Source organism: Salvia miltiorrhiza, chromosome 6, assembly GCF_028751815.1.
Source record: "Salvia miltiorrhiza cultivar Shanhuang (shh) chromosome 6, IMPLAD_Smil_shh, whole genome shotgun sequence".
NCBI lineage: Eukaryota > Viridiplantae > Streptophyta > Magnoliopsida > Lamiales > Lamiaceae > Salvia > Salvia miltiorrhiza.
In genome coordinates this window covers 28,397,426-28,420,407 of record NC_080392.1, presented here as the reverse complement: position 1 = coordinate 28,420,407, position 22,982 = coordinate 28,397,426, and the positions used below count along the sequence as shown (strand labels likewise).

The 22,982-nt window shown below is 41.1% G+C and overlaps 1 protein-coding gene across 4 annotated transcripts; it reads right to left on the bottom strand.

Annotated features, from left to right (window-relative positions):
• Positions 1–549: 549 nt before the first annotated feature.
• Positions 550–21,539, bottom strand: LOC130989004 (uncharacterized). 4 transcript variants are annotated; one of them, XM_057912988.1, is made up of 7 exons: positions 21,335–21,539; positions 19,940–21,251; positions 19,374–19,701; positions 18,400–18,901; positions 17,976–18,177; positions 16,003–16,422; positions 550–1,052 (listed from the first exon to the last, which is right to left on the bottom strand). In XM_057912988.1, exons 3-7 carry the CDS (start codon positions 19,699–19,701, stop codon positions 681–683), a joined length of 1,824 nt encoding a protein of 607 aa, XP_057768971.1. In that variant the 5' UTR covers positions 19,940–21,251; positions 21,335–21,539; the 3' UTR covers positions 550–680. The 4 variants fall into 4 exon arrangements, with proteins under 4 accessions (XP_057768971.1, XP_057768972.1, XP_057768970.1 ...); XM_057912989.1 differs by having other exon boundaries at positions 19,940–21,176; XM_057912987.1 differs by having other exon boundaries at positions 20,017–21,539.
• Between the last annotated feature and the right edge of the window lie 1,443 nt (positions 21,540–22,982).

Below are 22,982 nucleotides of genomic sequence, written 5' to 3'. Positions count from 1 at the left end.
GAGAGAGAGAAAGAGAGAGAGAGAGAGAGAGAGAGAGAGAGAGAGAGAGAGAGGAAACATGAGCTAATTTCGTACAAATCAAATTAAGGACAATTTGGTTCGTTTAGCTTAAAATTGGCTAAAACTTATTCAAATTAAATTGGTAGACAAGTATTAATTTACGCTTTCTTATTTAACCAAGTCGCACCACTAACATTATTTTTTTTTTTTGCGATTGTACGTGACTGAATTTTCGACGATTATTCATATAAAAGTTTCCATCATTCTTCAATCAAAATTAATGTTCGAAAAATATTCATATTTTCATATTTTCAAGTAAATCAATGTTCAAAAAATAATTGCATGAATTTCATCTTGTTATGGTAAGAAGAAAAAAAAAATCCAAAAATCAAAATGTTGTACTTGGGTTTGAATTATGGAGAGAGCAAAAATTTTATTTTATTTTTCATCTTCTTTAAATGTAATAACTATTCATGCTAGTGCAGTGTTCACAGTTCTAATTTTAAATTGTCGTTTTCACTATAACCAACTTCTACATATATATAGGGATTGGCTAAAATAAAATTTTATTTAAAATATAAAATATAAACTATTTTCAAGTAATATAAGTATATCAATAATAATTACTAATGCTAGCCTAACCATTCTATGTAAGCATGCATAACAATAATATGTACAAATTAAACTCGAAAAGGCACAAGATCAACATCTATATCTTGTGGAGTTTCTCTGTGGTGTGGAAATTTGGGTAAAAGGGTGGCAATGCGCTTTGCAGTTTCCAGATAATTCGTGTATCTCAAGGCCACATTTTGTTTCATGTTGAATGGCTTGATCCTAGTTGGTAAAGATAAGCCGTACTGATCATTGTGTGAGTTAATGTTTTTCATAAAAGTCCAAGATCCCTTTTTCCAGCTGAAATGGTATAAACTCAGAAATCTCTGGCCATATATAGCTATGAATTCGATGGATGCTAGAATGAATTCCACTTCTTCCTGCGCCATGTAGTATGGGAAGCTCACTCTTGTCCATCCAGGCTTTACTCCACCATATCCCTGCATTAATTACCCTACTTGTAAGAGAGAGAGAAAGAGAGAGAGAGAGAGAGAGAGAGAGGATGCACATAAGGGTATTGCAACCTCTTTATGGTTAAAACAAGTTAAATGTATCACAAATTTCAAAATACCCCGGTTTATTTTTTCAATTCTAATAACCGAAGCAAGCTTTTAGTGTCAAGAAACATGACATGCAGAAGGGCTTTAGATCCAGTAAGGGGGTCCTTACTGTGAGTGATAGAATGTGGATTGATGAAAAATAATTCAAACTAACCTAATTTACCTTTTACGTTGATTGATTATTAATTTTGAACTCATTTGATAACCTTATCCTTTAAAATACAAAATCATATATTTTATCAATTTATCGTATCACTCAAAGTAAATGATGAGCCCAAGTTTGTGCTCTGTTTTCGTGTCTGTTTTAGGTCTAGATCGAGTCTTTTCCTTTAGTTTTGTGTCGTTTGGTCGCCTTGGAGGGCGTAGTTCTTTGGCAGGACCCGCTTGTGGGCAAAAGGTGCTCTAGGGGTCAAAACTGCTGTCACCTTTCGTGAAAGACGTATGTGCCGGAAGCAAAGGGGTTTCGGAGACAAAACCATCCCTTATGCCCATAAGTACCGCACGGAAGCTGACAGGCAAGAGAAGGAGAACAGGGAAGGAAGTCGGAAGCACAGCAGATGGGCGAGGTAGGACTGTGAAGTAGGCGCTTGATATGGGCCGAAGGCGGCAGCATCCAAAAGAGACCGATGAGGCTAAGCCTCCGCCTGATATGGGCCGAAGGCGGAAGCATCCAAAAGAGACCGATGAGGCTAAGCCTCCGCCTTATCCGGAAGGAAACAAATCTTCAAGATACTAGGTCTGAAAGTGGATAGCATCTCCATGCCTTGCATGGATCCAGCCGCAACAACATTGGTTAGGCCTTCTGTTGCCCTAGTCGCGCCTATATATACCCCAAGAGCTTTCGAAGCCAAGGGTGCTGAAAAACCGACTGTTGTGCATTTTGTTTACAATAATCTTGGAGTTCAAGCTTGCCCAGGCTGTGGGCGTAGTTCTAGGGTATTTCGCATATGTTCTTTGCGGCACTTTTGACCGTAAGTACTCATTTATTTCTTTAAGTATTTTCAGTTTGCTTTTAATCATGTCTTTTGCCTTTGTTATTTACTTTATGTCTGGCTAGTTTTATATTCTGATTTGGGCAAGATGATCTAAGCATGAACACTTAACTCGAGAGGTCTAATTTGGGCATAATCACTATACGAGCATATTTCCGATACACTAGGTTTGATTCCAATAGGGTTGTAACAACTTGGTTAATTGATTGATCACTAGTTAACTAGGGAGTTTTGGCCACAAGTAAACTTTAGGCACAAGGCGAAACACCATCGACCTCCAAAATAGTACAACGAGTGTTGGATCCGTGACTGCGGTGAAATATCTGCGTAAGAGTCAAGTGGGTCTATCTAAATCTTAAAGCATTCTGGGCAAAGCACAACTAGCGATAGGCCATCGCAGAGAGCGTGGATGTTGCCCGGGGTAGTTGATTTCCATTAACTAAACCTTCTAAGGGATCATAAACTGAAAGGATAGATTGGGCAAGAGGTTTTTTGCGTGCGTGACGAGTGACAATAGGGGCGCAACAATTCTTATGCCTATAACCACTGGTATGCGAGTATGGTAATTTATCTTTGCACCAATGATCGAGTGTCTAGTTCATATTTAGTAATTCGAACCCAAGTCAGGATTGTTTTGTTATTTGATTTATTTACCTTTGTATTTCAGTTTAGGTTGGAAACCCTGTTCTGCCCATAAGCACGTTGTGGTCAGAACCCTTCAGAATACAAACCCTTTTTAGTGACACCCTTGCAGGAGGAGTTACTGCTCAGTTCCCTGTGGATTCGACTCTGGATATTTTATTTGCGCGAAGCTCAAACGACGGCTTTGTCAAATTGGCGCCGTTGCCGGGGAACTGAGAGCGCTAGTAATTTCTTTTGTGATTTTAGTGTGAGTTTTGCCTTAATGTATGTTGCTTCGTCGTACCAGGAGTGCAAGTAACGAAGACCTTTTGTTCAACACGGAGATTGAGCGACTAGTCCGACTGAACAACGGGAACAGACGCAGGGCGGAATAAGAGGCACGAGAGAGACAAAGGCAGTTAGAGGAAGAAAGAGAGATGGCAGAAATTCCAGAAGTAGCAAATGACAACGCTAATAAGACCCTCCGGGACATGATGTTTCCGAACAATCTAAACCTCCGTCCGTCAGTCATCGTGCTACCGGAGATCACTGGAAACTGGGAGCTGAAGCATACACTGATTCAAATCTTGCCCAAGTACAATGATATGCTCGGGGAGGACCCTCAAAGGCACCTTCAGGACTTTGAGATGGCATGTGGAACAGTGCGCACCGCAAGCCAAACACTTGGCGAGTACATCCGACTCCTTACTTTTCCGTTCTCTCTATTAGAAGGAGCAAGGGAGTGGCTGTACGATTTGCCCGAAGGAAGCATTCGGACCTGGCAGGAGTTGCAGAGCAAGTTCTTGGAGAAGTATTTTCCAGCAGCCCGAATCCAAAACTTGAGGACCCGGATAAGCAATATCAAGATGGGGTCAGGAGAAATCCTCTACGAGTATTGGGGGAGGTTCAAGCAAATGTTGGCCAAATGCCCACAACATCAAATACCGGATCATGACCTTATTTGGTATTTCGTGGGAGGACTTTGAAGGCAAGACAGACAGTGGTTGCATGCCGCCTATGGAGGATCGATCCTAAACAAATCTGCAGCAGAGGCTTTCAAACTCATAGCTGATATGGCAGAGGAGTCCAGAGATGAGGAAGGAACAATAGTCAAGACTGCTCCAACACCAAACCCTTCTGCCCAAGACGATAAATTGGATAAGCTATGCAATATGTTTGAGAAGTTCATGACGAACCAAGGAACATCCAACCAAGAGGCCCCCAACATTCGGAAACCTGTGAAGACCTGCCAACTCTGCATGGCAAATTCACACGCAACTGATGAATGCCCACAATTGTTCGAAGATGAAGAAATTAATGCTATTGGGCAACAACCAGGAGGAAATAATTGGGGGCAGCATCAAAAAACCATCGAACCATACAGGCAGCAATACAACAATCAAGGGTGGAGACAACACGAAAACCTCAGGTATGGCAATAACAACTATTTGGGACCGAACCAAGAGCAAACGAGCAATCCACAACAATACTCGCAACAACCTCAACAGGCAAGAGGATCCTCCCTGTCAGAACTTGTGCACCAAATGGCGCAATAACAAGTGAAATTCCAGCAAGAGACCGAAAAATTCATAATGAAGACAAGAGGAGGGATGCAGAATGTGAATGCCCAATTGTCACATCTTGCCCAAGCAGTGGCTCGCCTGGAAAGCAAACAAGGAGAACTTCCTGCCCAAGTGGAGGTGAAGAAAGTAAATGCTGTGACACTTAGGAGTGACAAGGAATTACCTGAGGTAGTTGGAAAGAAAAATCAAGAGGAACCAGAGGTTAGTGAGGAAGTTGGAATGGGATCGGCAGATGAGGAAGAACTAGCCCAAGAGAGGTGAAGAAAGTAAATGCTGGAATAACAAGTGAAATTCCAGCAAGAGATCGAAAAATTCATAATGAAGACAAGATGAGGGATGCAGAATGTGAATGCCCAATTGTCACATCTTGCCCAAGCAGTGGCTCGCCTGGAAAGCAAACAAGGAGAACTTCCTGCCCAAGTGGATGTGAAGAAAGTAAATGCTGTGACACTTAGGAGTGGCAAGGAATTACCTGAGGTAGTTGGAAAGAAAAATCAAGAGGAACCAGAGGTTAGTGAGGAAGTTGGAATGGGATCGGCAGATGAGGAAGAACTAGCCCAAGAGAGGGAAGCCAAGAAGAAGGCAACAGAGAAAGGCAAAGAGAAATTGAGACATGATGAGCCCATAATCCCCTTTCCAGGCAGAATGGTCAAGGAACAGGAAAAAGAAGAATTAACCGAATTGGTGAAAATCTTCAAAAAGGTGGAAGTCAATATGCCTCTTCTGGTCGCACTACGCTCTATGCCCAGATGTGCGAAATTCCTCAAGGAACTCTGCACCCGGAAGGTCAAATATACTGATGATGCCAAGTTTCAGGTGGGCGAGTCAGTATCCGCAGTCTTGCAAAGAGATATGCCCATAAAGTGTGGAGATCCAGGAATGTTCTACATTCCTTGTGTGATAGGAACCATGAAGGTGGATAAGGCAATGTTTGACCTAGGGGCATCCATCAATGTTATGCCTTTATCCATGTATCAGGACCTGGAGATAGGACCACTGAAGCCTACCCGAGTGGTAATTCAACTGGCAGACATGTCAAATGTGTACCCAGAGGGAATACTGGAGGACGTTTTGGTCAAAGTGGAGGAACTCATTTTCCCAGCAGACTTCTACATCCTTGACATGGGGAAGTCAAAAGCACGCGACCCGGTTATGCTTTTGGGGAGACCATTTCTAAAAACTGCCAGGACACGCATCGATTGTGATACGGGCAAATTGACATGTCAGTTCGAAGGAGAGACAGTAACATTCGATATATATAACGCCATGAAGCATCTAACTGACACAGAGATGGTAAAAAGTGTCGACATAATCGACAGGGTGGTTGAGAAGGTATTGCCCAGAACAATACTCAAGGAACCTCTTGATGTGATAATCCAGAATAGTATCACCGAGGAAGATATTCAGGAGGAACCACTGCAAGAGGCGATGAAAATGCTAAATTTTTGGAGCGAATGAGTCAACCACACGGAAGCTCTAAACATCCCTACCTTGAAGGAGGAAGATCGATTGGTGCATTCACTCCATAGAGCTCCCAAGCTCGAACTGAAATCTCTGCCCAAACATCTCAAGTATATTTTCTTGGGCGATAATGACACTTTGCCCGTAATCATTAACTCAGAGTTGACACCCGAAGATGAAAGCAAGGTCAAGAAGACCTTGGGTAAATACAAGGAAGCTATTGGGTGGACCCTTGCCGATATCAAGGGCATAAGCCCTACAGTGTGTATGCATCACATATTGCTAGAAGAAGATGCAATCCTAGTCCGAGACCCCCAGAGGAAGCTAAATTCAGCCATGAAGGAAGTTGTGATGAAGGAGATACTCAAGCTACTGGATTTGGGCATAATATACCCAATATCCGATAGTAGATGGGTAAGTCCAGTGCACGTTGTGCCCAAGAAGTCTGGCATACAAGTAGTGGAGAATGAGTTCCGGGGATTGATTGCTACAAGGTTACAAACCGGCTGGAGGGTGTGTATTGACTACCGCAAGCTCAATTAGAAGACAAGGAAGGATCACTTTCCTTTGCCTTTCATAGATGAGATGCTCGAAAGACTTGCGGGAAATCAATATTTTTGTTTTCTGGACGGATACTCGGGATATATGTAGATTTGGGTTGCAGAGGAGGATCAAGGCAAAACTACGTTCACTTGCCCTTTTGGCACCTTTGCCTATCGAAGGATGTCGTTTGGGCTATGCAACGCCTCTGGAACATTTCAAAGGTGCATGATGAGCATATTCTCAGATCTTCTCGAAAATTGCATCTAGGTGTTTATGGATGACTTCACCGTCTATGGGCAAACCTTAGACTCATGCCTTGCTAATTTGGAAAAGGTGCTGAAAAGGTGCGTTGACAAGAGTTTGGTTTTGAATTATGAGAAGTGCCACTTTATGGTCAAAGAAGGGATTGTGCTCGGACATGTGATCTCAGGCAGAGGGATAGAAGTGGACAAAGCCAAGATTGAAATTATAGCAAAGCTGCCCTACCCAACAAACATCAAGCAATTGCGAGGCTTTCTTGGGCATGTGGGCTTCTACAGAAGGTTCGTCAAGGATTTTGCAAAAATCGCTCAACCCATGACAAGGTTGCTCCAAAATGAAGTAGAATGGAATTTTGATGAAGACTGCAAGGAGGCTTTCCAGATCTTGAAGAATAATCTGATCTCCGCACCCATAATACAACTTTCAGACTAGGGGATGCCTTTTGAGGTGATGTGCGACGCCAGTGGATATGTCATAGGGGCAGTTCTTGGGCAAAAGCGGGGAAAGGAAAGTCATGTTATCTACTATGCCTCAAAAACCCTCAATGGGGCTCAAATCAATTATTCCACAATAGAGAAGGAGATGTTGGCAGTAGTGTTCGCCTTCGAAAAATTCAGGTCCTACTTGCTTGGAGGAAAAACCACAGTCTACACTGATCATGCGACCCTGAAGTACCTTTTGGCCAAAAAGGAGTCAAAGCCCAGATTGATCCGATGGGTTCTACTCTTGCAGGAGTTCGACGTTGAGATTAAGGACAAGGCTGGGGCACAGAATCAAGTGGCCGATCACTTGAGCAGGATTGGGAGATAAGATGAGGGGAAACCAATCAAAGAGATGTTTCTTGATCAGCAGTTGTTCCATGTCCAAGGAAGGAAGGAAGACCCTTGGTATGCAGACTTGTGCAATTACTTATGCTCTGGATAGGTGCCTTCCGGGTACACTTACGCCAAGAAGAAGAAATTGTCCAAGGAGAGTAGGGAGTATATTTGGGACGAACCATATTTGTGGAAGTAATGCGGGGACCAAATGTTACGAAGATGCATCCCACAGGAAGAACAGAGAAGCATTCTAGAGTTTTGTCACTCAAAGGAATGTGGAGGACATTTTAGGCACAAAAGGACTGCGGCCAAAGTTTTGGAATGCAGATTTTACTGGCCAACAATTTTCAAAGATAGTTACACTATTTGCAAGAACTGCCCACAATGCCAAAGAGAAGGGAACATAACCAGGAGGAATGAAATGCTCATGATCCCCATCATGCCCGTGGAGATATTCGACATATGGGGAATGGATTTCATGGGACCCCTACCTAGTTCAAGAGGAAACTTGTACATCCTGCTTTTGGTGGATTATGTCTCCAAATGGGTGGAGGCAAAGGTTTCCCCGACGAACGACTCAAAGGTAGTGGTGAGTTTTTTGAAAACTAATATTTTTTGCAGGTTTGGTGTGCCCAGAGCAATCATCAGCAACCAGGGATCCCACTTTTGCAATTTCTCGGTCGAAAACCTGTTCAAAAAATATGGCGTTCAACATCGAGTCTCAACAGCTTACCACCCGCAAGCCAATGGTCAGGCAGAACTATCAAATCGCATCATCAAAACAATCCTACGAAAAACTGTTGGCCCAACAGGGAAAGACTGGAGTTTAAAGCTGGAAGATGCCCTATGGGCATAACGCACCGCGTACAAGACTCCGTTTGGAATGTCACCATATAGAATGGTGTATGGCAAGAGGTGACACATCTACCGGTAGAACTGGAGCACAAGGCTTTTTGGGCAGTCAATAAGGTGAACTATGACTGGAACAAGGCAGGGCAAGCAAGGAGGCTAGAGATCCAAGAGTTGGAGGAAATCAGAAGAGAAGCATACGACAATGCAGTGCTCTACAAGGAAAGAATGAAGAAAAGCCACGATGCCCTAATCACAAACAAGCAGTTCAACTTTGGGCAAAAGGTACTCTTGTACCAAACGCGGTTCAAATTTGCCAAAGGCAAGCTGAGTACCAAATGGACTGGACCCTTTGAAGTACAAGCCAATTCCCGAATGGGGCCGTCGAAGTCAAGAGTCTAAAGTCAGGAGCAGTGTTCAAGGTGAATGGATGATTTATGCTTAATTTACTCTATTTTTGAGGGTTTATACGTGCGTGTTTAAAGATAATCTTCTGGAATTTGGTGCGTTTATGGTGTATTTTATGCTTTGCAGGAGATTTAGGCTCTCGAGATGGAAGAATGCAGTTTTGGATGAATTTGGATGAATCTGGCGTTTTCCAGAGGAACCGACATCTCCAGAGCAGAGAAATCACCATTGCACTGGAGTCAGAGGAATCAAGTCTCCAGTGCAGAGGAATCGCCAGAGAAATCACTTCGCCAGAGAAATCAACATGTCAGAGAAGTCGCTAGTCAGAGAAGTCAAGTCCTCAATTTCAGAGGAGTCACCATTCCTCTGAAGAAAGTCAGAGCGGAGGAAGGCCAGAGCTGAAGAAGACCAGAGCGGAAGACATTCCGCTGGTGACCCATTCCGCTGACGAAGTACCAGAGATATCACCAATTCCTCTGGCGAATGCCAGAGAGATCATCATTCCTCTGGCGAGAACTGCGAATTTAGCACGAGTGGGAGTATTTTCCAGAAGCGCACATCCAGCTGGAGAGTTGCCTTATTTCACATGATTCTATTACCTTTAGAATTCCACTTTGCATGGCAACTTCCATGGTGATCTGAAGGAAATCTGAAATCTATAAATAGGTTCTCTTTTGACCTATTCGAAGAGAGCACCAACCCCCCGAACCCAAGCATTCATACTTTAGTTTTTAGCTTTAGATTTTTATTGTTTTCTAGTTTTCAAGGCTTGGATCAAGATTGAAGATTCAAGCGCTACAATCGTTTTTCATTCGGTTTTTATATAATTCAGTTTTTACAATTGCATTCTATTTAATTATGTTTATGTTTTATTTAAGCATGTCTGGCTAGTTTCCTTTAGCTGATTCTAGGGTTTGTAAATAGTTGATTGAATTTATGTGATGTATTTGTTAATACCTTTGTGCCTTCCAGTTTATGATTCACAATTCCTGGTGCTTAATTTCTTGTGAATTATCTGATCAATAGTTTGCATGTTTAGCTATTCGGTTTGAGACCTAGCGGAAATAACTGTTTAGCGGATTCAGGAATGTATGATATGATTTTAACCTTGAGACCTAGCGGAGATAGGTTGATTATAGGGAGCTATTCTTAGGAGCTATTGGGAGTTAGTAGATTTTCTTGAGACCTAACGGAGATAGATAATTTACTAATCTACGATCGTTGCTGCTCTAGCGAGAGTGATTGATTAATTAAGTGATCTCTCATCATAACTGGATTAAATTGGTACATAGGATTAATAGATTTATTGCATAGATTTAATTAATGAATTTACTACCCTAGGATCAGTTGCTTTTAATATTTGATTTTCTCCTACGTACTTTTATTTTTTATTTGTGTTTTAGTTTAAGATAATTGAATCTTCTACTTTTGTTTACCTGTCTACTATCATAGTCTGTTTAGGAGATAGATAAAGTCGTTTCGTTGTGTCAATCCCTGTGGATACGATATCTGGTTACTATTTATGTGCTACAATTACACCGTGTTAGTTGCGATATTTTGTGCTAATAATTTAGTGATCAATGGACAGAGACTGAAGGCCTATTATGGGCATGAACCAAACGTTGGGGAGGAGCTAGATCTTTCCCCAACCACAAACCACCTGGTTTAATTTGGATGTACTACGTCATGCTCAGGATGATAAATAGAGCACTAGCTAGGAGGTAACCTGGTGTTTTAAGTTTTTCTTTCTTTTCGCAAGTTTGTTCTTCTTTTGTTTTGCCTAGGAACTAGGTTTTGCCCACAGCAGTGGGCAGGTTTGAGTTTCCCGCCTTCGCGGGGGTTTGAATTTCTGTGTGCAGGAATTAAGAGAAGCAGTTTTGGGCAAGAGGAGTACAAAGGTGGGACGTTTGATCCAAAGGCAAGAAGGGTTCTCGGGCAAAACGTGGCTAAAACCGCCTGACGTACGTCACATCAAGTGACAGTTGTCAGCCCTATCATCAAAACCCTAAAACCCCTACCCACGACGTCACTACCCTAAACTATCCAACTTTCCATAATCACTACCCCCATTTCTCGGCCCTTATCATACAAAACCACCACTCCGCCACCATGGTCTCCACAAGGCCAAAGAACAAACTCAGAGGAATCCCCCAAGGCACAAAAATTGACCTCACCAGAGAAAGCCCCACACCATCCAAATCCAAAACCTCGAGAAAAACCCCACGTCAGAAACCCATTCCAATGGAAACCACCCCAACTCCATCGTCCAAAACCCTGCCGCAAGCTGAGAGCCCCTCGCCGGTGGATGAAAACGTCATCGACCAACTCACGGTGGAGATTGACGTGCCAACCCTTGGCACCGATGAACCACATGCAGTCACAGGAGAGGGCAAGGCCACACCGGAAATGGCGAAGAAAGACGAAGAAGAGTCCACCAAAAGGAAGCAAACTCCCTTTGCCTCAAAGAGAAAGCAACCGACGGCCGAGAAATCGGCCACGTCGGTCGAAGGCTCGTCAAACGAGATAAATGAACCTTCGGGTTCAGTGCTGCAGGAGGAGCAAGGAGAATCCGGCGATGAGGCAGAGGAGACACCAGCTAAGAGGAGGAGGAAAGTGATGAATCCGACCCCAATCCGGATGATCAAAGGAGAACCGACGTCCGCCCCAAGAAGCAGGAAGAAGACGACAAAGGGGATTGCTGTGCCCAAAATTCCAGATATGGAGTCGCTGGAGCAGTTGGGCGTAGTGGGAAGAATCAAGGAGTACTTTGCCAACATAGGATGGACGGCATTTCTGGAATGGCCAGGGCACGCATACGAGGAAGTGGTAAAGGAGGTTTTCGACTCAATGCAGGTAGACATCAACCCTGCTTGTGGCCCTCTGGGCATGAGTTTCTCTATGAAGGGGGAAACCAGGGATATGTCGGTGAATGAGTTGAACCTGAATTTGGGGATGGTGAAATTAAAGGACATGCAGAAGAAAGAGTGCAAGGACGCCAATAGAGGAATCCCAACCTTCACTGCACAAGAATGGGATGTCATGTGGGCAGACATTGGCGATGGAGGGCAGTTCAAGACCCAAAAGGTCAAGGGGCATAGAATCCGCGATTCTGCCCTAAGGATGTGCCACCGCATCCTCTCATACTCCTTCTTTGGAAAACTGGATAGTGGGAATGCAATGTCCATAAAGGATCTCTACATCCTTTGGGCAATGCACAACAAGGTGAAGCTCAACTTCGGAGCCTTCCTGATCGAGCATATAGAGTCCATCATCAGCAAACCCAATCAAAGGCTCTCATGCATCCAGTTCACCACTGCATTTGCCCAACTGAACGAGATCGAGATCGAGGAAGGAAACACCCGGATCGAAGCAGAAAAGCTCAATATTGAGGCTTTGATCCGCATGAGGGACGTGAGGATGGATCGAGGTGTGCCCAAGTTCACCAACCCAGAGGAGAGAGAGGTTTCGGCGGCCGAAGGCCAAAGCCCTGCTGCGGGCAAAGGAAAAGAGAAGGTGGAAGAATCGGAGTCAGAGGACGAGGAGAACCAGCTGGATAGGATTGAGTCCAGAGTTGTGGAGACCCAGGTTGCGCTGGCTGCAACCCAAAAGGCCCTTCTGGCCTTCTTCAAGCACCAGGGTTTCAGGTACCCACCTGCACCTGCCCCTTGAATTTTCACCCTCCCTAGGATGTTAGTTTTTTTTTAGTTGTTGTGTCTTTTGTTTTGTTTTGTTTTTATGTTGTGTTGTTTGTTTTTGTTGAGTCTGTCTGGCCAATGCTAAGGGAAGGGTAACCTTCTGCCTGCACCGGTGTTTTGCCCAAAAGGCAACACACTTGGTGCAGGCACCCAAAGCATTGGCCACTTGTGTGTTCGTAGTCCCTTTTTCGTTGGAGTCTGTTTGTTTTCCTTGACCCCCTCCACACACCTACTTTGCTCAAAGCAAAGTGTGTGTGTGGGTGGGGGGGGGGGCAAGGCTCTTGTTGCTTCTGTACTGGGTAATCCTTGTTCTCACACCCTTTGCCTCAAGGCAAAGTGTGTGAGTGGGAGGGAAGACCCAGTTTCTTTTTAGTTTCAGTAGAGTCTCGAGTCAGCATGATATATGTTCAAGGTTGTTCAAGTTTTGATGGTTTTTAAGTTCGATTATGTAAGTAGGATTTTTCCAAACTGTTGTGCCGTATGTAGTTGAGGACGATGGATAGGGTTGTGGGCATATTACCTTGTGAGGATTTGAGCTAAGCTGCGCTGACTTATGCCCATAAGCAGCCTTTCCTTTCTTGTGTGAAATTGATATCTTGATTAGGGTAATGCTAGAACTTGCCTTGATTCTTAGTCGAACCCTGTGTACATAGTCTAAGTGCGTTAAATGATTTAGGTAATTATTTCTTAAGCCCATAAAGCCAAATTGACCAACCCTACATCTATCACTTGTGAACCCTTTTGAGCTTAATAATTCATTTGAATTCACTTATAAATTTGCCCAGAATTGAGCCGTCCCGGTCAAACTGAACTTAAGGGCAAAAGAAGGGAAGATAGTGTAGTGGACCTTATGGGCAGGACTAGCGCAAAAAATTGCAAAAATGAGAAATCTGATCCCAAAGTAGAGAAAAAGTCCGTAAAGAAAAAGAGAGAAAAAGAAAAAAAAAAAAAGAAGAAAAAAAAAAGAGAAGAATAATGGGAAGTATGTGCTTAGGCCCGCAAGAATAGGCAAGGATTTGAAAAATCTTGGAAGTCTGTTGCCCAGAATGAAGTTCAGAATGACCTTAGCCTCGTACCAAAAATTTCTCACCTTATGCCTTAAGCCACGTTACAACCCCTAAAAGACCTAATGAGATGCACTTAGAGCTTTGACTAAAGGGGAGACAATAGAAGATAGGCAAGCTTATGGTCAGAACCCAACAAGATGTCCAGAGTGAAAACACGAGCCTAAACACTTGAGAGAGAGAGTGAAAATGGAGGAACATCCTCATGCCCAGAACCTGATCCTGACTCAACTGATGGCACGTTGTTTGTTTGATCTTGCTACTAATTTTTCTTTTTAATCATCATTTATTGTATGACTAAGAAATTATAGCATGCTTTGTTGGTTATGTTTTTAGCTTTGTTCTTCTGTTTCGTCTGTGTCTGCTTTTGGGCAAAATCATACGTGCACGCTTGAGGACAATCGTGTTTAAAGTGTGTGCGTGTGATGAGCCCAAGTTTGTGCTCTGTTTTCGTGTCTGTTTTAGGTCTAGATCGAGTCTTTTCCTTTAGTTTTGTGTCGTTTGGTCGCCTGGGAGGGCGTAGTTCTTTGGCAGGACCCGCTTGTGGGCAAAAGGTGCTCTAGGGGTCAAAACTGTTGTCACCTTTCGTGAAAGAGGTATGTGCCGGAAGCAAAGGGGATTCGGAGGCAAAACCATCCCTTATGCCCATAAGTACCGCACGGAAGCTGACAGGCAAGAGGAGGAGAACAGGGAAGGAAGTCGGAAGCACAGCAGACGGGCGAGGCAGGACTGTGAAGTAGGCGCTTGATATGGGCCGAAGGCGGCAGCATCCAAAAGAGACCGATGAGGTTAAACCTCCGCCTTATCCGGAAGGAAACAAATCTTCAAGATACTAGGTCTGAAAGTGGATAGCATCTCCATGCCTTGCATGGATCCGGCCGCAACAACATGGGCTGGGCCTTCTGTTGCCCTAGTCGCCCCTATATATACCCGAAGAGCTTTTGAAGCCAAGGGTGCTGAAAAACCGACTGTTGTTTATTTTGTTTACAATAATCTTGGAGTTCAAGCTTGCCCAGGCTGTGGGCGTAGTTCTAGGGTATTTCGCATATGTTCTTTGCGGCACTTTTGGCCGTAAGTACTCGTTTACTTCTTTAAGTATTTTCAGTTTGCTTTTAATCATGTCTTTTGCATTTGTTATTTACTTTATGTCTGGCTAGTTTTATATTCTGATTTGGGCAAGATGATCTAAGCATGAACACTTAACTGGAGAGTTCTAATTTGGGCATAATCACTATACGAGCATATTTCCGATACACTAGGTTTGATTCCAATAGGGTTGTAACAACTTGGTTAATTGATTGATCACTAGTTAACTAGGGAGTTTTGGCCACAAGTAAACTTTGGGCACTAGGCGAAACACCATCGACCTCCAAAATAGTACAACGAGTGTTGGAGCCGTGACTGCGGTGAAATATCTGCGTAAGAGTCAAGTGGGTCTATCTAAATTTTAAAGCATTCTGGGCAAAGTACAACTAGCGATAGGCCATCCCAGAGAGCGTGGATGTTGCCCGGGGTAGTTGATTTCCATTAACTAAACCTTCTAAGGGATCATAAACTGAAAGGATAGATTGGGCAAATGGTTTTTTGCGTGCGTGACGAGTGACAATAGGGGCGCAACAATTCTTATGCTTATAACCACTGGTATGCGAGTATAGTAATTTATCTTTGCACCAATGATCGAGTGCCTAGTTCATGTTTAGTGATTCGAACCTAAGTCAGGATTGTTTTGTTATTTGATTTATCTACATTTGTATTTCAGTTTAGGTTGGAAACCCTGTTCTGCCCATAAGCACGCTGTGGTCAGAACCCTTCAAAATACAAACCATTTTTAGTGACACCCTTACAGGAGGAGTTATTGCTCAGTTCCCTATGGATTCGACTCTGGACTTACCACTAGCTAGTCTAGTTGTGGGCATAGGATATTTTATTTGCGCGAAGCTCAAACGACGACTTCGTCAGTAAACATTGCTCTCTAAACAAACACATTTCCATTGCACCATCTTCAAAACTAGAATTGAAACAAATAAAAATTCAAGGGTCTAGATATTTTGGAGGGCTACTATTAAATTATAGTCTGAACATTTACCTTGCAGTGACTTTTTAGTTCAAATAAATAAAATAAAATTACAAACTAAGGCTTATATTATATACATTGTTAATTTAATAGCGCATCAATTTTTATTTTATTTTTTTGACAACTAAAGCAAACGTGGACCATATAGTTTGTGGTCGGAAATAGACTAGAATTTCCAAAATTTCACAGTTTTTGGCTCGAAGTTTTGATAAGCTCTTATCCTTGTCAGCTTTAGATGATCGAAAAATTCGATGCGGGCTATTATATGAACAACGTGAATAAATACAAGCTACATATATAACATTTTTAAATTCAAGCTAAGAAGTTAATACGTATGGAGTCAAAAAATTCGAGCTATAATTTAAGAATAAATCTAATTTGAAAAAGTTTAAAAGATCGAAAAGAAAGTATAATTAATTACTTAACCCTAATAATAGGAATATATATATATGTTCTCTGACCTGTTTGATGAAGGATCTCAAGGCAAGCGAGTGGTGGTCGTTGAGATTAAGTAGGCGGTGGCCGTAAGGGGCGGCACAAGCGCAGCCCCCACGGGCCTGAATGCCGAAGAGGTCGTTGAGAAGTTTGGCGACGAAGGAGCCATTGAGCGGCTTTCCTCTAGTGTTGTTTCGTGAAGACGAGTATATGAGGAAAGACAAGATGGATTGTCTCTTCACATCGCCGTTACCTAATATCAAAATATTGGGATTGGGAGTGAATCGTTGCAGAGCTCTTTGTATGTAGCTCTTCTCTAGTTTGTCAATGGCATTGTAACCTATGTATTCTTTGATCCAAAAAGCTAAGCCGGCTCTTACTTTCTGGATGTTTTGTGGAGTTCCTGCGTCTTCTCTTTCTTCTATATCATCTAAATATATGGTGTCCTGCAATCATTTCAGGATAATTAAACTAATAGCCTACTAAAGTACTATGTACATAAAATTTGTATATAGTACTACTAAGATGGGATGAGGTAGAATCCATCCCTCTTCTATTATCTATGCATTTCGATTGTCGAGATTAAATTAGTCCGATATTACCTAAGATTAAGTTGGCCCAAAACTAATTTTGTCATAAGGGGTAAGCCAAGACTCATACACCAAGACTAATCCTATGTGGCATTCTCCCAAGATTGAATCACGGGCCGTATCCATCTAACCGAACAAGATATGATAAGATTAATCTAATCTAGTCCTATCTAATCCTTCAAACCGAATGGCCCTTTAATATAACAATGCATCATATATATATATATATATATATATATATATATATAAATTGTACTTTTATTTCACTTTTTAACTAAAAATATACTTTTATTCTATTTTTTTATACTAATAATACCCCTACAAATTATACCTTTATATCACTTATACATACTTTAACAACTTTCTTAAAACCCGAGCCGAACCCCAAATGAAACTTTTTTTCATGGACGGAGGGAATATCAATTATAAAAAGTAAATACTAGTCAGACCAATCTATCCAAACTTGACTTATTAACTAAATATATGCATGCTTACCTAACTACCCAAATGCTTATGTAGCCATGTAGGTAATAATGGATACTAAATACAACGCACCTATAACTATCCAAACTCTTAACTCCTTACGCCAACCTGATCTCCTCCTACCCCCTATCCCTATGTAGACCATACATATATATGTACGACATTGACATCACAATATTTGATCATAATCTATATAATATATAAAACACCAGTTTAACGTAAACTTTTTCCCACCAAATTTTCTCTTTCTTCATCTTTCTTTTTCAATTTTGCTTCTTTTTTAAAAATCATCAATTTTAATTCATAAAAATATATTCAATATGGATATTAAACTAAAGATAACGAAAAGATCTTTAATTTGATGTAAAAATTACAAAAAATAAATTTAAAATAAATAAGTTATTATCATTTAAAGTCATAAATTTATTTCTTTTTCTCTCTCCTCTCTCATCTATCATCTTCTCTCTCCTAAATCCATTCTTTTGAATTTCACGGTTATATCTTTTCCCTATTTCATTCCCTTTTCTTTATTAATTTAATTTTATTTTTATAGTAGTATTTTTATTAGACATCATTTTTAATATTTATGCGACTAAAAAACTTAAATTAAACTTATAATTTGTTCATTTTAGAACTCTTTAGCTTAAAAGTAAATTTTTAAAGGTGATATTTAGATTTGTATAAATTTATAGGAGTAAATCTTAGATTATTATATGATACATAATGATACTCATTATCATTTACTTGCTTTTGATATTTGATGATTTTTATATTTATACACAATATCAATTATATTTACTTACATTTAATATGTATATTTATTTATTTAAAATATCACTCACTTTTAATATTAGTCGTGCATCGCACGAGCGGACGTACTAGTTATATTCAATACTATAATTTATGGAGAAGATAACATCACTTGCCTTTTCATCTAAATCATTAACATAATCAACAGTTCCACCTCCACAAGTTGATGGAGCTGATGAACCAAGCTGGTAAAGGATGTTGCTCATCAGTAGTATCCCCGGTGTACCTGGACCTCCCACAAACTTATGTGGGCTCAAAAATATTGCATCGTATCCATCTGTTTTGCACGATCTCATCTCCATCTTCGTGTACGGTCCACTGCATGCAAAATCATAACATACAAACATATATTGGTCGTCGACTTTTGTAATGAGAAACATAAATTAAACTTTTTCAAAAGTTTAGGATTTTTAAGAAATTAAAGATATTAGTTGTATATATATTTTTGAAAAATATTTGAAAGTTAGAGAAACAAAATATAAATTAATCCTAAAAAGAAAACAAAGTGATTGATTCGGAAGAAATGGAAGAATTAATGACCATGCAGCAAAGTCGAAACATGCAAACGCTCCGTATTGGTGAAGGAGGCGGGCGACGGCGCGGGTGTTAGTGATAATTCCGGTGACGTTGCTACAAGCAGAGAAAGAGCCAAGAATTTTTCGTTTTTCATTCCTGTAGAAACTAAGTTTTTTCCGTAGAGCCTCCATGTCGATGTGTCCACGGTGGTCGAGGCCGATCTCCACCACTTCGGCCAGGCTCTGCCGCCATGAGAGGAGGTTGGAATGGTGCTCATAGGGGCCTACCAAAACCACCCATCTCACTTCCTTGCTTATGCATTTTAGAACCCTCTCCCTTAGAATTGAGGGAACGGTGATTCCCATCACTTCTTGGAGGCGCTTGATCGCCGCCGTCGAGCCCGACCCGCAGAACATTATGGAGTCTTCTTTGCCGCCGCCTAAGCATCTCTTCACGTAGTTCGTCGCCTCGTGCACCATTGTCGTCGTATGGTATCCCACGTGGCTATCGCTCGTGTGCGTGTTGCCTAGTCAAGAAAAAATATTATTGATCTTCCTTTACAAAATAAACATTGATGATAGACAATTTGTTAGTAAAATGAATTTCCTCTAACCATTACGACAAAGGACAGTTTGTTAAAACAATTTTCCTGCAACCTTGGGTTCGAGGCACCAGAGGGCTATGCGTTCGAGCGTGTTTTTATTTCTTTGAATATTAAATAAAGAAATTTAGATTTATTAACTCTAATAATATATTATTAACTAATAAAAATAAAATTAAATGATAAAAAATAATTATATAGTGAATAAACTTTAGTTAATGATTATAAAATTAAATTAAAGCATATGGAATTAAAATAGATGAAGAAAGACAGATGAAAAAGCATAAAAAAAAATTGAAAATAAAACATAAAGTCATACACGAAATTTGGTATACTAGTAAATTTCAAATGCGTGAGTCAATGATTACTTGAATGATATATTTTGCGACATACTTACCGTAAAAGGGAAGTAATTTGGTTGTAATATAGTTCTCGATGTAGTGGAGGGAGCGACCGGAAGCGGTGTGATCGGCGTAAGTGAGTTGGCGCCGCCCAAAAGGAGTATCGAATTCAGCTGAGCCGCCGATGATTTGAGAGCGCAACCACCTGAGTTTCCTTGGAGTGGAGTCGTTGCTTTTCGGCACTCCTCTTCCAATAATATGAAATGGTTGAATCTCATGGTTGACTTTATCATGATAATGATGATGGGCGACATCATCATCGTTGAGATCTTGATCAACTCCGTAACTTGGAGCATCATGATGATGGTGGCATTCAAATCTCATCTGCATGGACGTGATACGAATTTCGTGAATAATTTGGTGCGCATTGAGTATTGATTAGATACAAGTTATATATAGTTCAACATAAATGATAGCTGCAAGGTGGTTTTGAAAATTCTATTATTAAAAAATAAGAGACAAAAATAAGAGAAAGATTTATCAAATTTTGTCACACCCCAAATCTTGAATGAATAAACATAATCGAGGTGCGACTAATTCATAAAAATAAACATGGGAAAACCTTGTTGAAATCAAATAATAGGATAACAAGTCAGACTACGCCCCTTCGGATCACAAGTTTTTAGTTGAGAATCTAACATGAACCCTAGCCTCAACTCAGTCCCGTCAGCGCACTAGCCAATCAACCTGAAAAGTACAGTTGAAAATATTTGGGTTAAATACTAATGTACTCAGTGGGCATGCATTTTCTGAAACATTTCATATTTTCGTAAAGATAGTTTATCCAATCATACTTGACATAACTTAAAAGGTTTTAAAATAAAGAACTTCTAAGCATGTTAAAACATTTATTTCATTTGCACACACATGTCACACTTCCTATCAGTTACTCGCTGTGATCCCGGACCTTTTAGCCGCCGACGGATCCATTACTCCTACTTACTTGAACTGAAGGTCTAACCCAGCCAAATTCCCATTTGTGACACAATGCTCCGAAACACATCCCGTCAAACACTCTTATAACGCCTCTTATATAAATTAGTGTCCGATGGAGATCAACCCACCGAAACAACTAAGAAGTGTACACAATTCTCAAACAAAGTGTTAGGTTATAAAAAAAACCTCGATCGATCCATGAATTGCGAGCCTTAAACGGAGCAGAATGCACAAAATATTTTATTGGATAAACAGTTTACATGTCATTGAAACATTTAGAACTTAATAACTCAATCATACATTTGAAAAGTAAGCCTACCTAATTAAGCAAAATCTATAGTTTTACTCATAACTCCTGGTCATCAAAGCCTACAAGACTCACAACAGCCCAACCCCAAATAGAGCAAGGCCCAATCTGATTAGCGCAAATTTCCTTCCTCTCACTTTTAACTTTGCGTTGACTCATTCCCTCTCTTCCTTCAAACTGAAACACGCACACACAACAATTGAAACACACACACACGAGCTGCAGATCTCACTAACACACACACCGACTCACACGGAGCAAAATCGGCCGCCGCCGGTCACCCTCTTCTCTCTGGAAACAGAGCACGCTCACACACAGACGCACCCTGCGCCGTCTCCTCCCCTGGCAGCGGCGGAGTTGCCGCCGCCTCCCTCGACCTCTCGACTCTGCCAGACAAACACCAGCGGCTTCACGCCGCCGCCCTAGACTCTCTCTCTCTCTCTCCTACAGACTCACAACTCGATCCGACCCTCTCCCTCTTCTTCAACGACGAGGAGCGCCGCTGTTCCTTATGCATTTGTTGGTTTGTAAAGTCTAGTTGAGTGTTTAAATCATGCTGAAATATTGAAGTAAGAGCTGAAGTTAAAGAAGTTTAAAGTAGAACCTTTCTACAAATTCTGTTGGTTGATTTCTGCAAAGAGAATGCAAAGTTTGGCTGATTAAGGAGTCTGAAATGAATTGCAGAAAAATGATTTGATGAGGGGAGAAGCATACCGTTTGAAATTTCTTGAGCTGGGTAAAATTTTTGTGTTGAGTGTGATACTTCTTTTTAAAGAAGAAGAAGTGAATAGTAGAAGGTAGGTGTGAAGAGTATTACGTATGGGGTTGATTGAACATATGCATAGCTGGAGTATGGGCTATGGGGTGGGTTGAACAGATGCATAGCTGGAGTATGGCGTCGGTTGAACAGATGCAGAATTGAAGTCTGAGTAAACTTGGATTCCATCTTTCCAAAAATTCATTTTTTTAATGGCAAAAGTAAATAAATCCTTAAAAAAAATATGTCGATTTCTAAAAATATGGATTGAGTTTTCACATAAAATAACTCATGAGCTTTGTTTATTAACCAGTAAAGTTTAATTAAAAAAAGTCAAGGCCCAAAATAAATCATCAAAGTCCAACACACATGATAATTAAAGTTTAGCATAGGGTGAGCATCGGTCGGTTCGGCCCACCGACCAACCGGTTTTTAGCCGGCCGACCGACCGACCGGTCCAGAAAAAAATTGGCCGACCGACCGACCCACCATATTCAAACCGGCCGAAAACCGAACCGGCCAATTGTCGGTTTTCGGCCGACCGACCGAACCGGCCGAAACCTGTGCAGTTTTTTCATTTTCCACCTAATTCCAAACATTTATACAAATATTTATACATAAAAAAATGATTTAAAATTAAAAATCCAAATCCAACATTCCAAACTTCCAACATTCAAAATCCAACATATAAAGTCATAAAATAAAATAAAATGAAATCCAAATTCCAACATTCAAACTTCCAACATTTTTCCAAATCTTCACTCTAGTCTACACCGGCTTGATTTGATTCTTTGTTTATGACAACTCCAACTCCAAGGATCTTCAAAGCTACAAAATAAAATGAAATAAGTTACAAGCTAATCATAATAAATAAAATATAAAGAAATTATTCATTTGATATATAACTAACCTTCTTCGTGCTTTCGAATGGACGCCAAATCTTCTTCAACTGTAATAGGATCCTTTCCCTTCCTCAATCAATCTTGGGCACAAATGAGGCTCTCCACCATAGTAGGATTCAAAGAACTTCTAAAAGGATCGAGCACCCTTCCCCCGGTGCTAAAAGCGGACTCGGATGCAACCGTAGAAACGGGTACCGACAACACATCTCGGGCAAGCTTGGCAAGAATAGGCAACCTAGGTTCATTGACCTTCCACCAAGTCAACAAATCAAAGTTCTTCACATTAGGCACCTTTCTTTCTTTCTCATTCAAGCACACATCCAAATCATTGGCCACATCATCTCCTTCAAGCATTATTTGCTTCTCATACTTGTCCACCAATAAATAAGGAGTGCCATGCTCTTGTTGTGAAGAAGATTCAACCTCCATAGAATGATCATTGGCCACATCATCTCCTTCATGCACTTTGCTTTCTTGTTTCCCTCATGGTCTTCAAATCGGGTGAATTGTTTCCATACATCCGACTCTTTCCTATCGGTTTTCCTTTTCTTTGAGGTTGTTTGAACCGATTCGGTTGGACTTGGACCACTTGTTGGTGGTGGGGGGTGGAGGCATGTCACTCGGACTCGATCCATCAACTTGCGACATTATCAAATCTGCCAACAATTAACACCAACAATCAACGAACTAAACTATCAAATTT

Excerpts from the sequence above, each read along its gene's own strand:
- LOC130989004 (XM_057912986.1), bottom strand. The coding sequence starts at position 19,707 with ATGCAGATGAGATTTGAATGCCACCATCATCATGATGCTCCAAGTTAC. Across the intron at positions 18,902-19,373 it reads CAAATTACTTCCCTTTTACG|GCAACACGCACACGAGCGAT; the intron begins GTAAGTATGTCG and ends TTTCTTGACTAG. Across the intron at positions 1,053-16,002 it reads TGAGATCCTTCATCAAACAG|GGATATGGTGGAGTAAAGCC; the intron begins GTCAGAGAACAT and ends TAATTAATGCAG.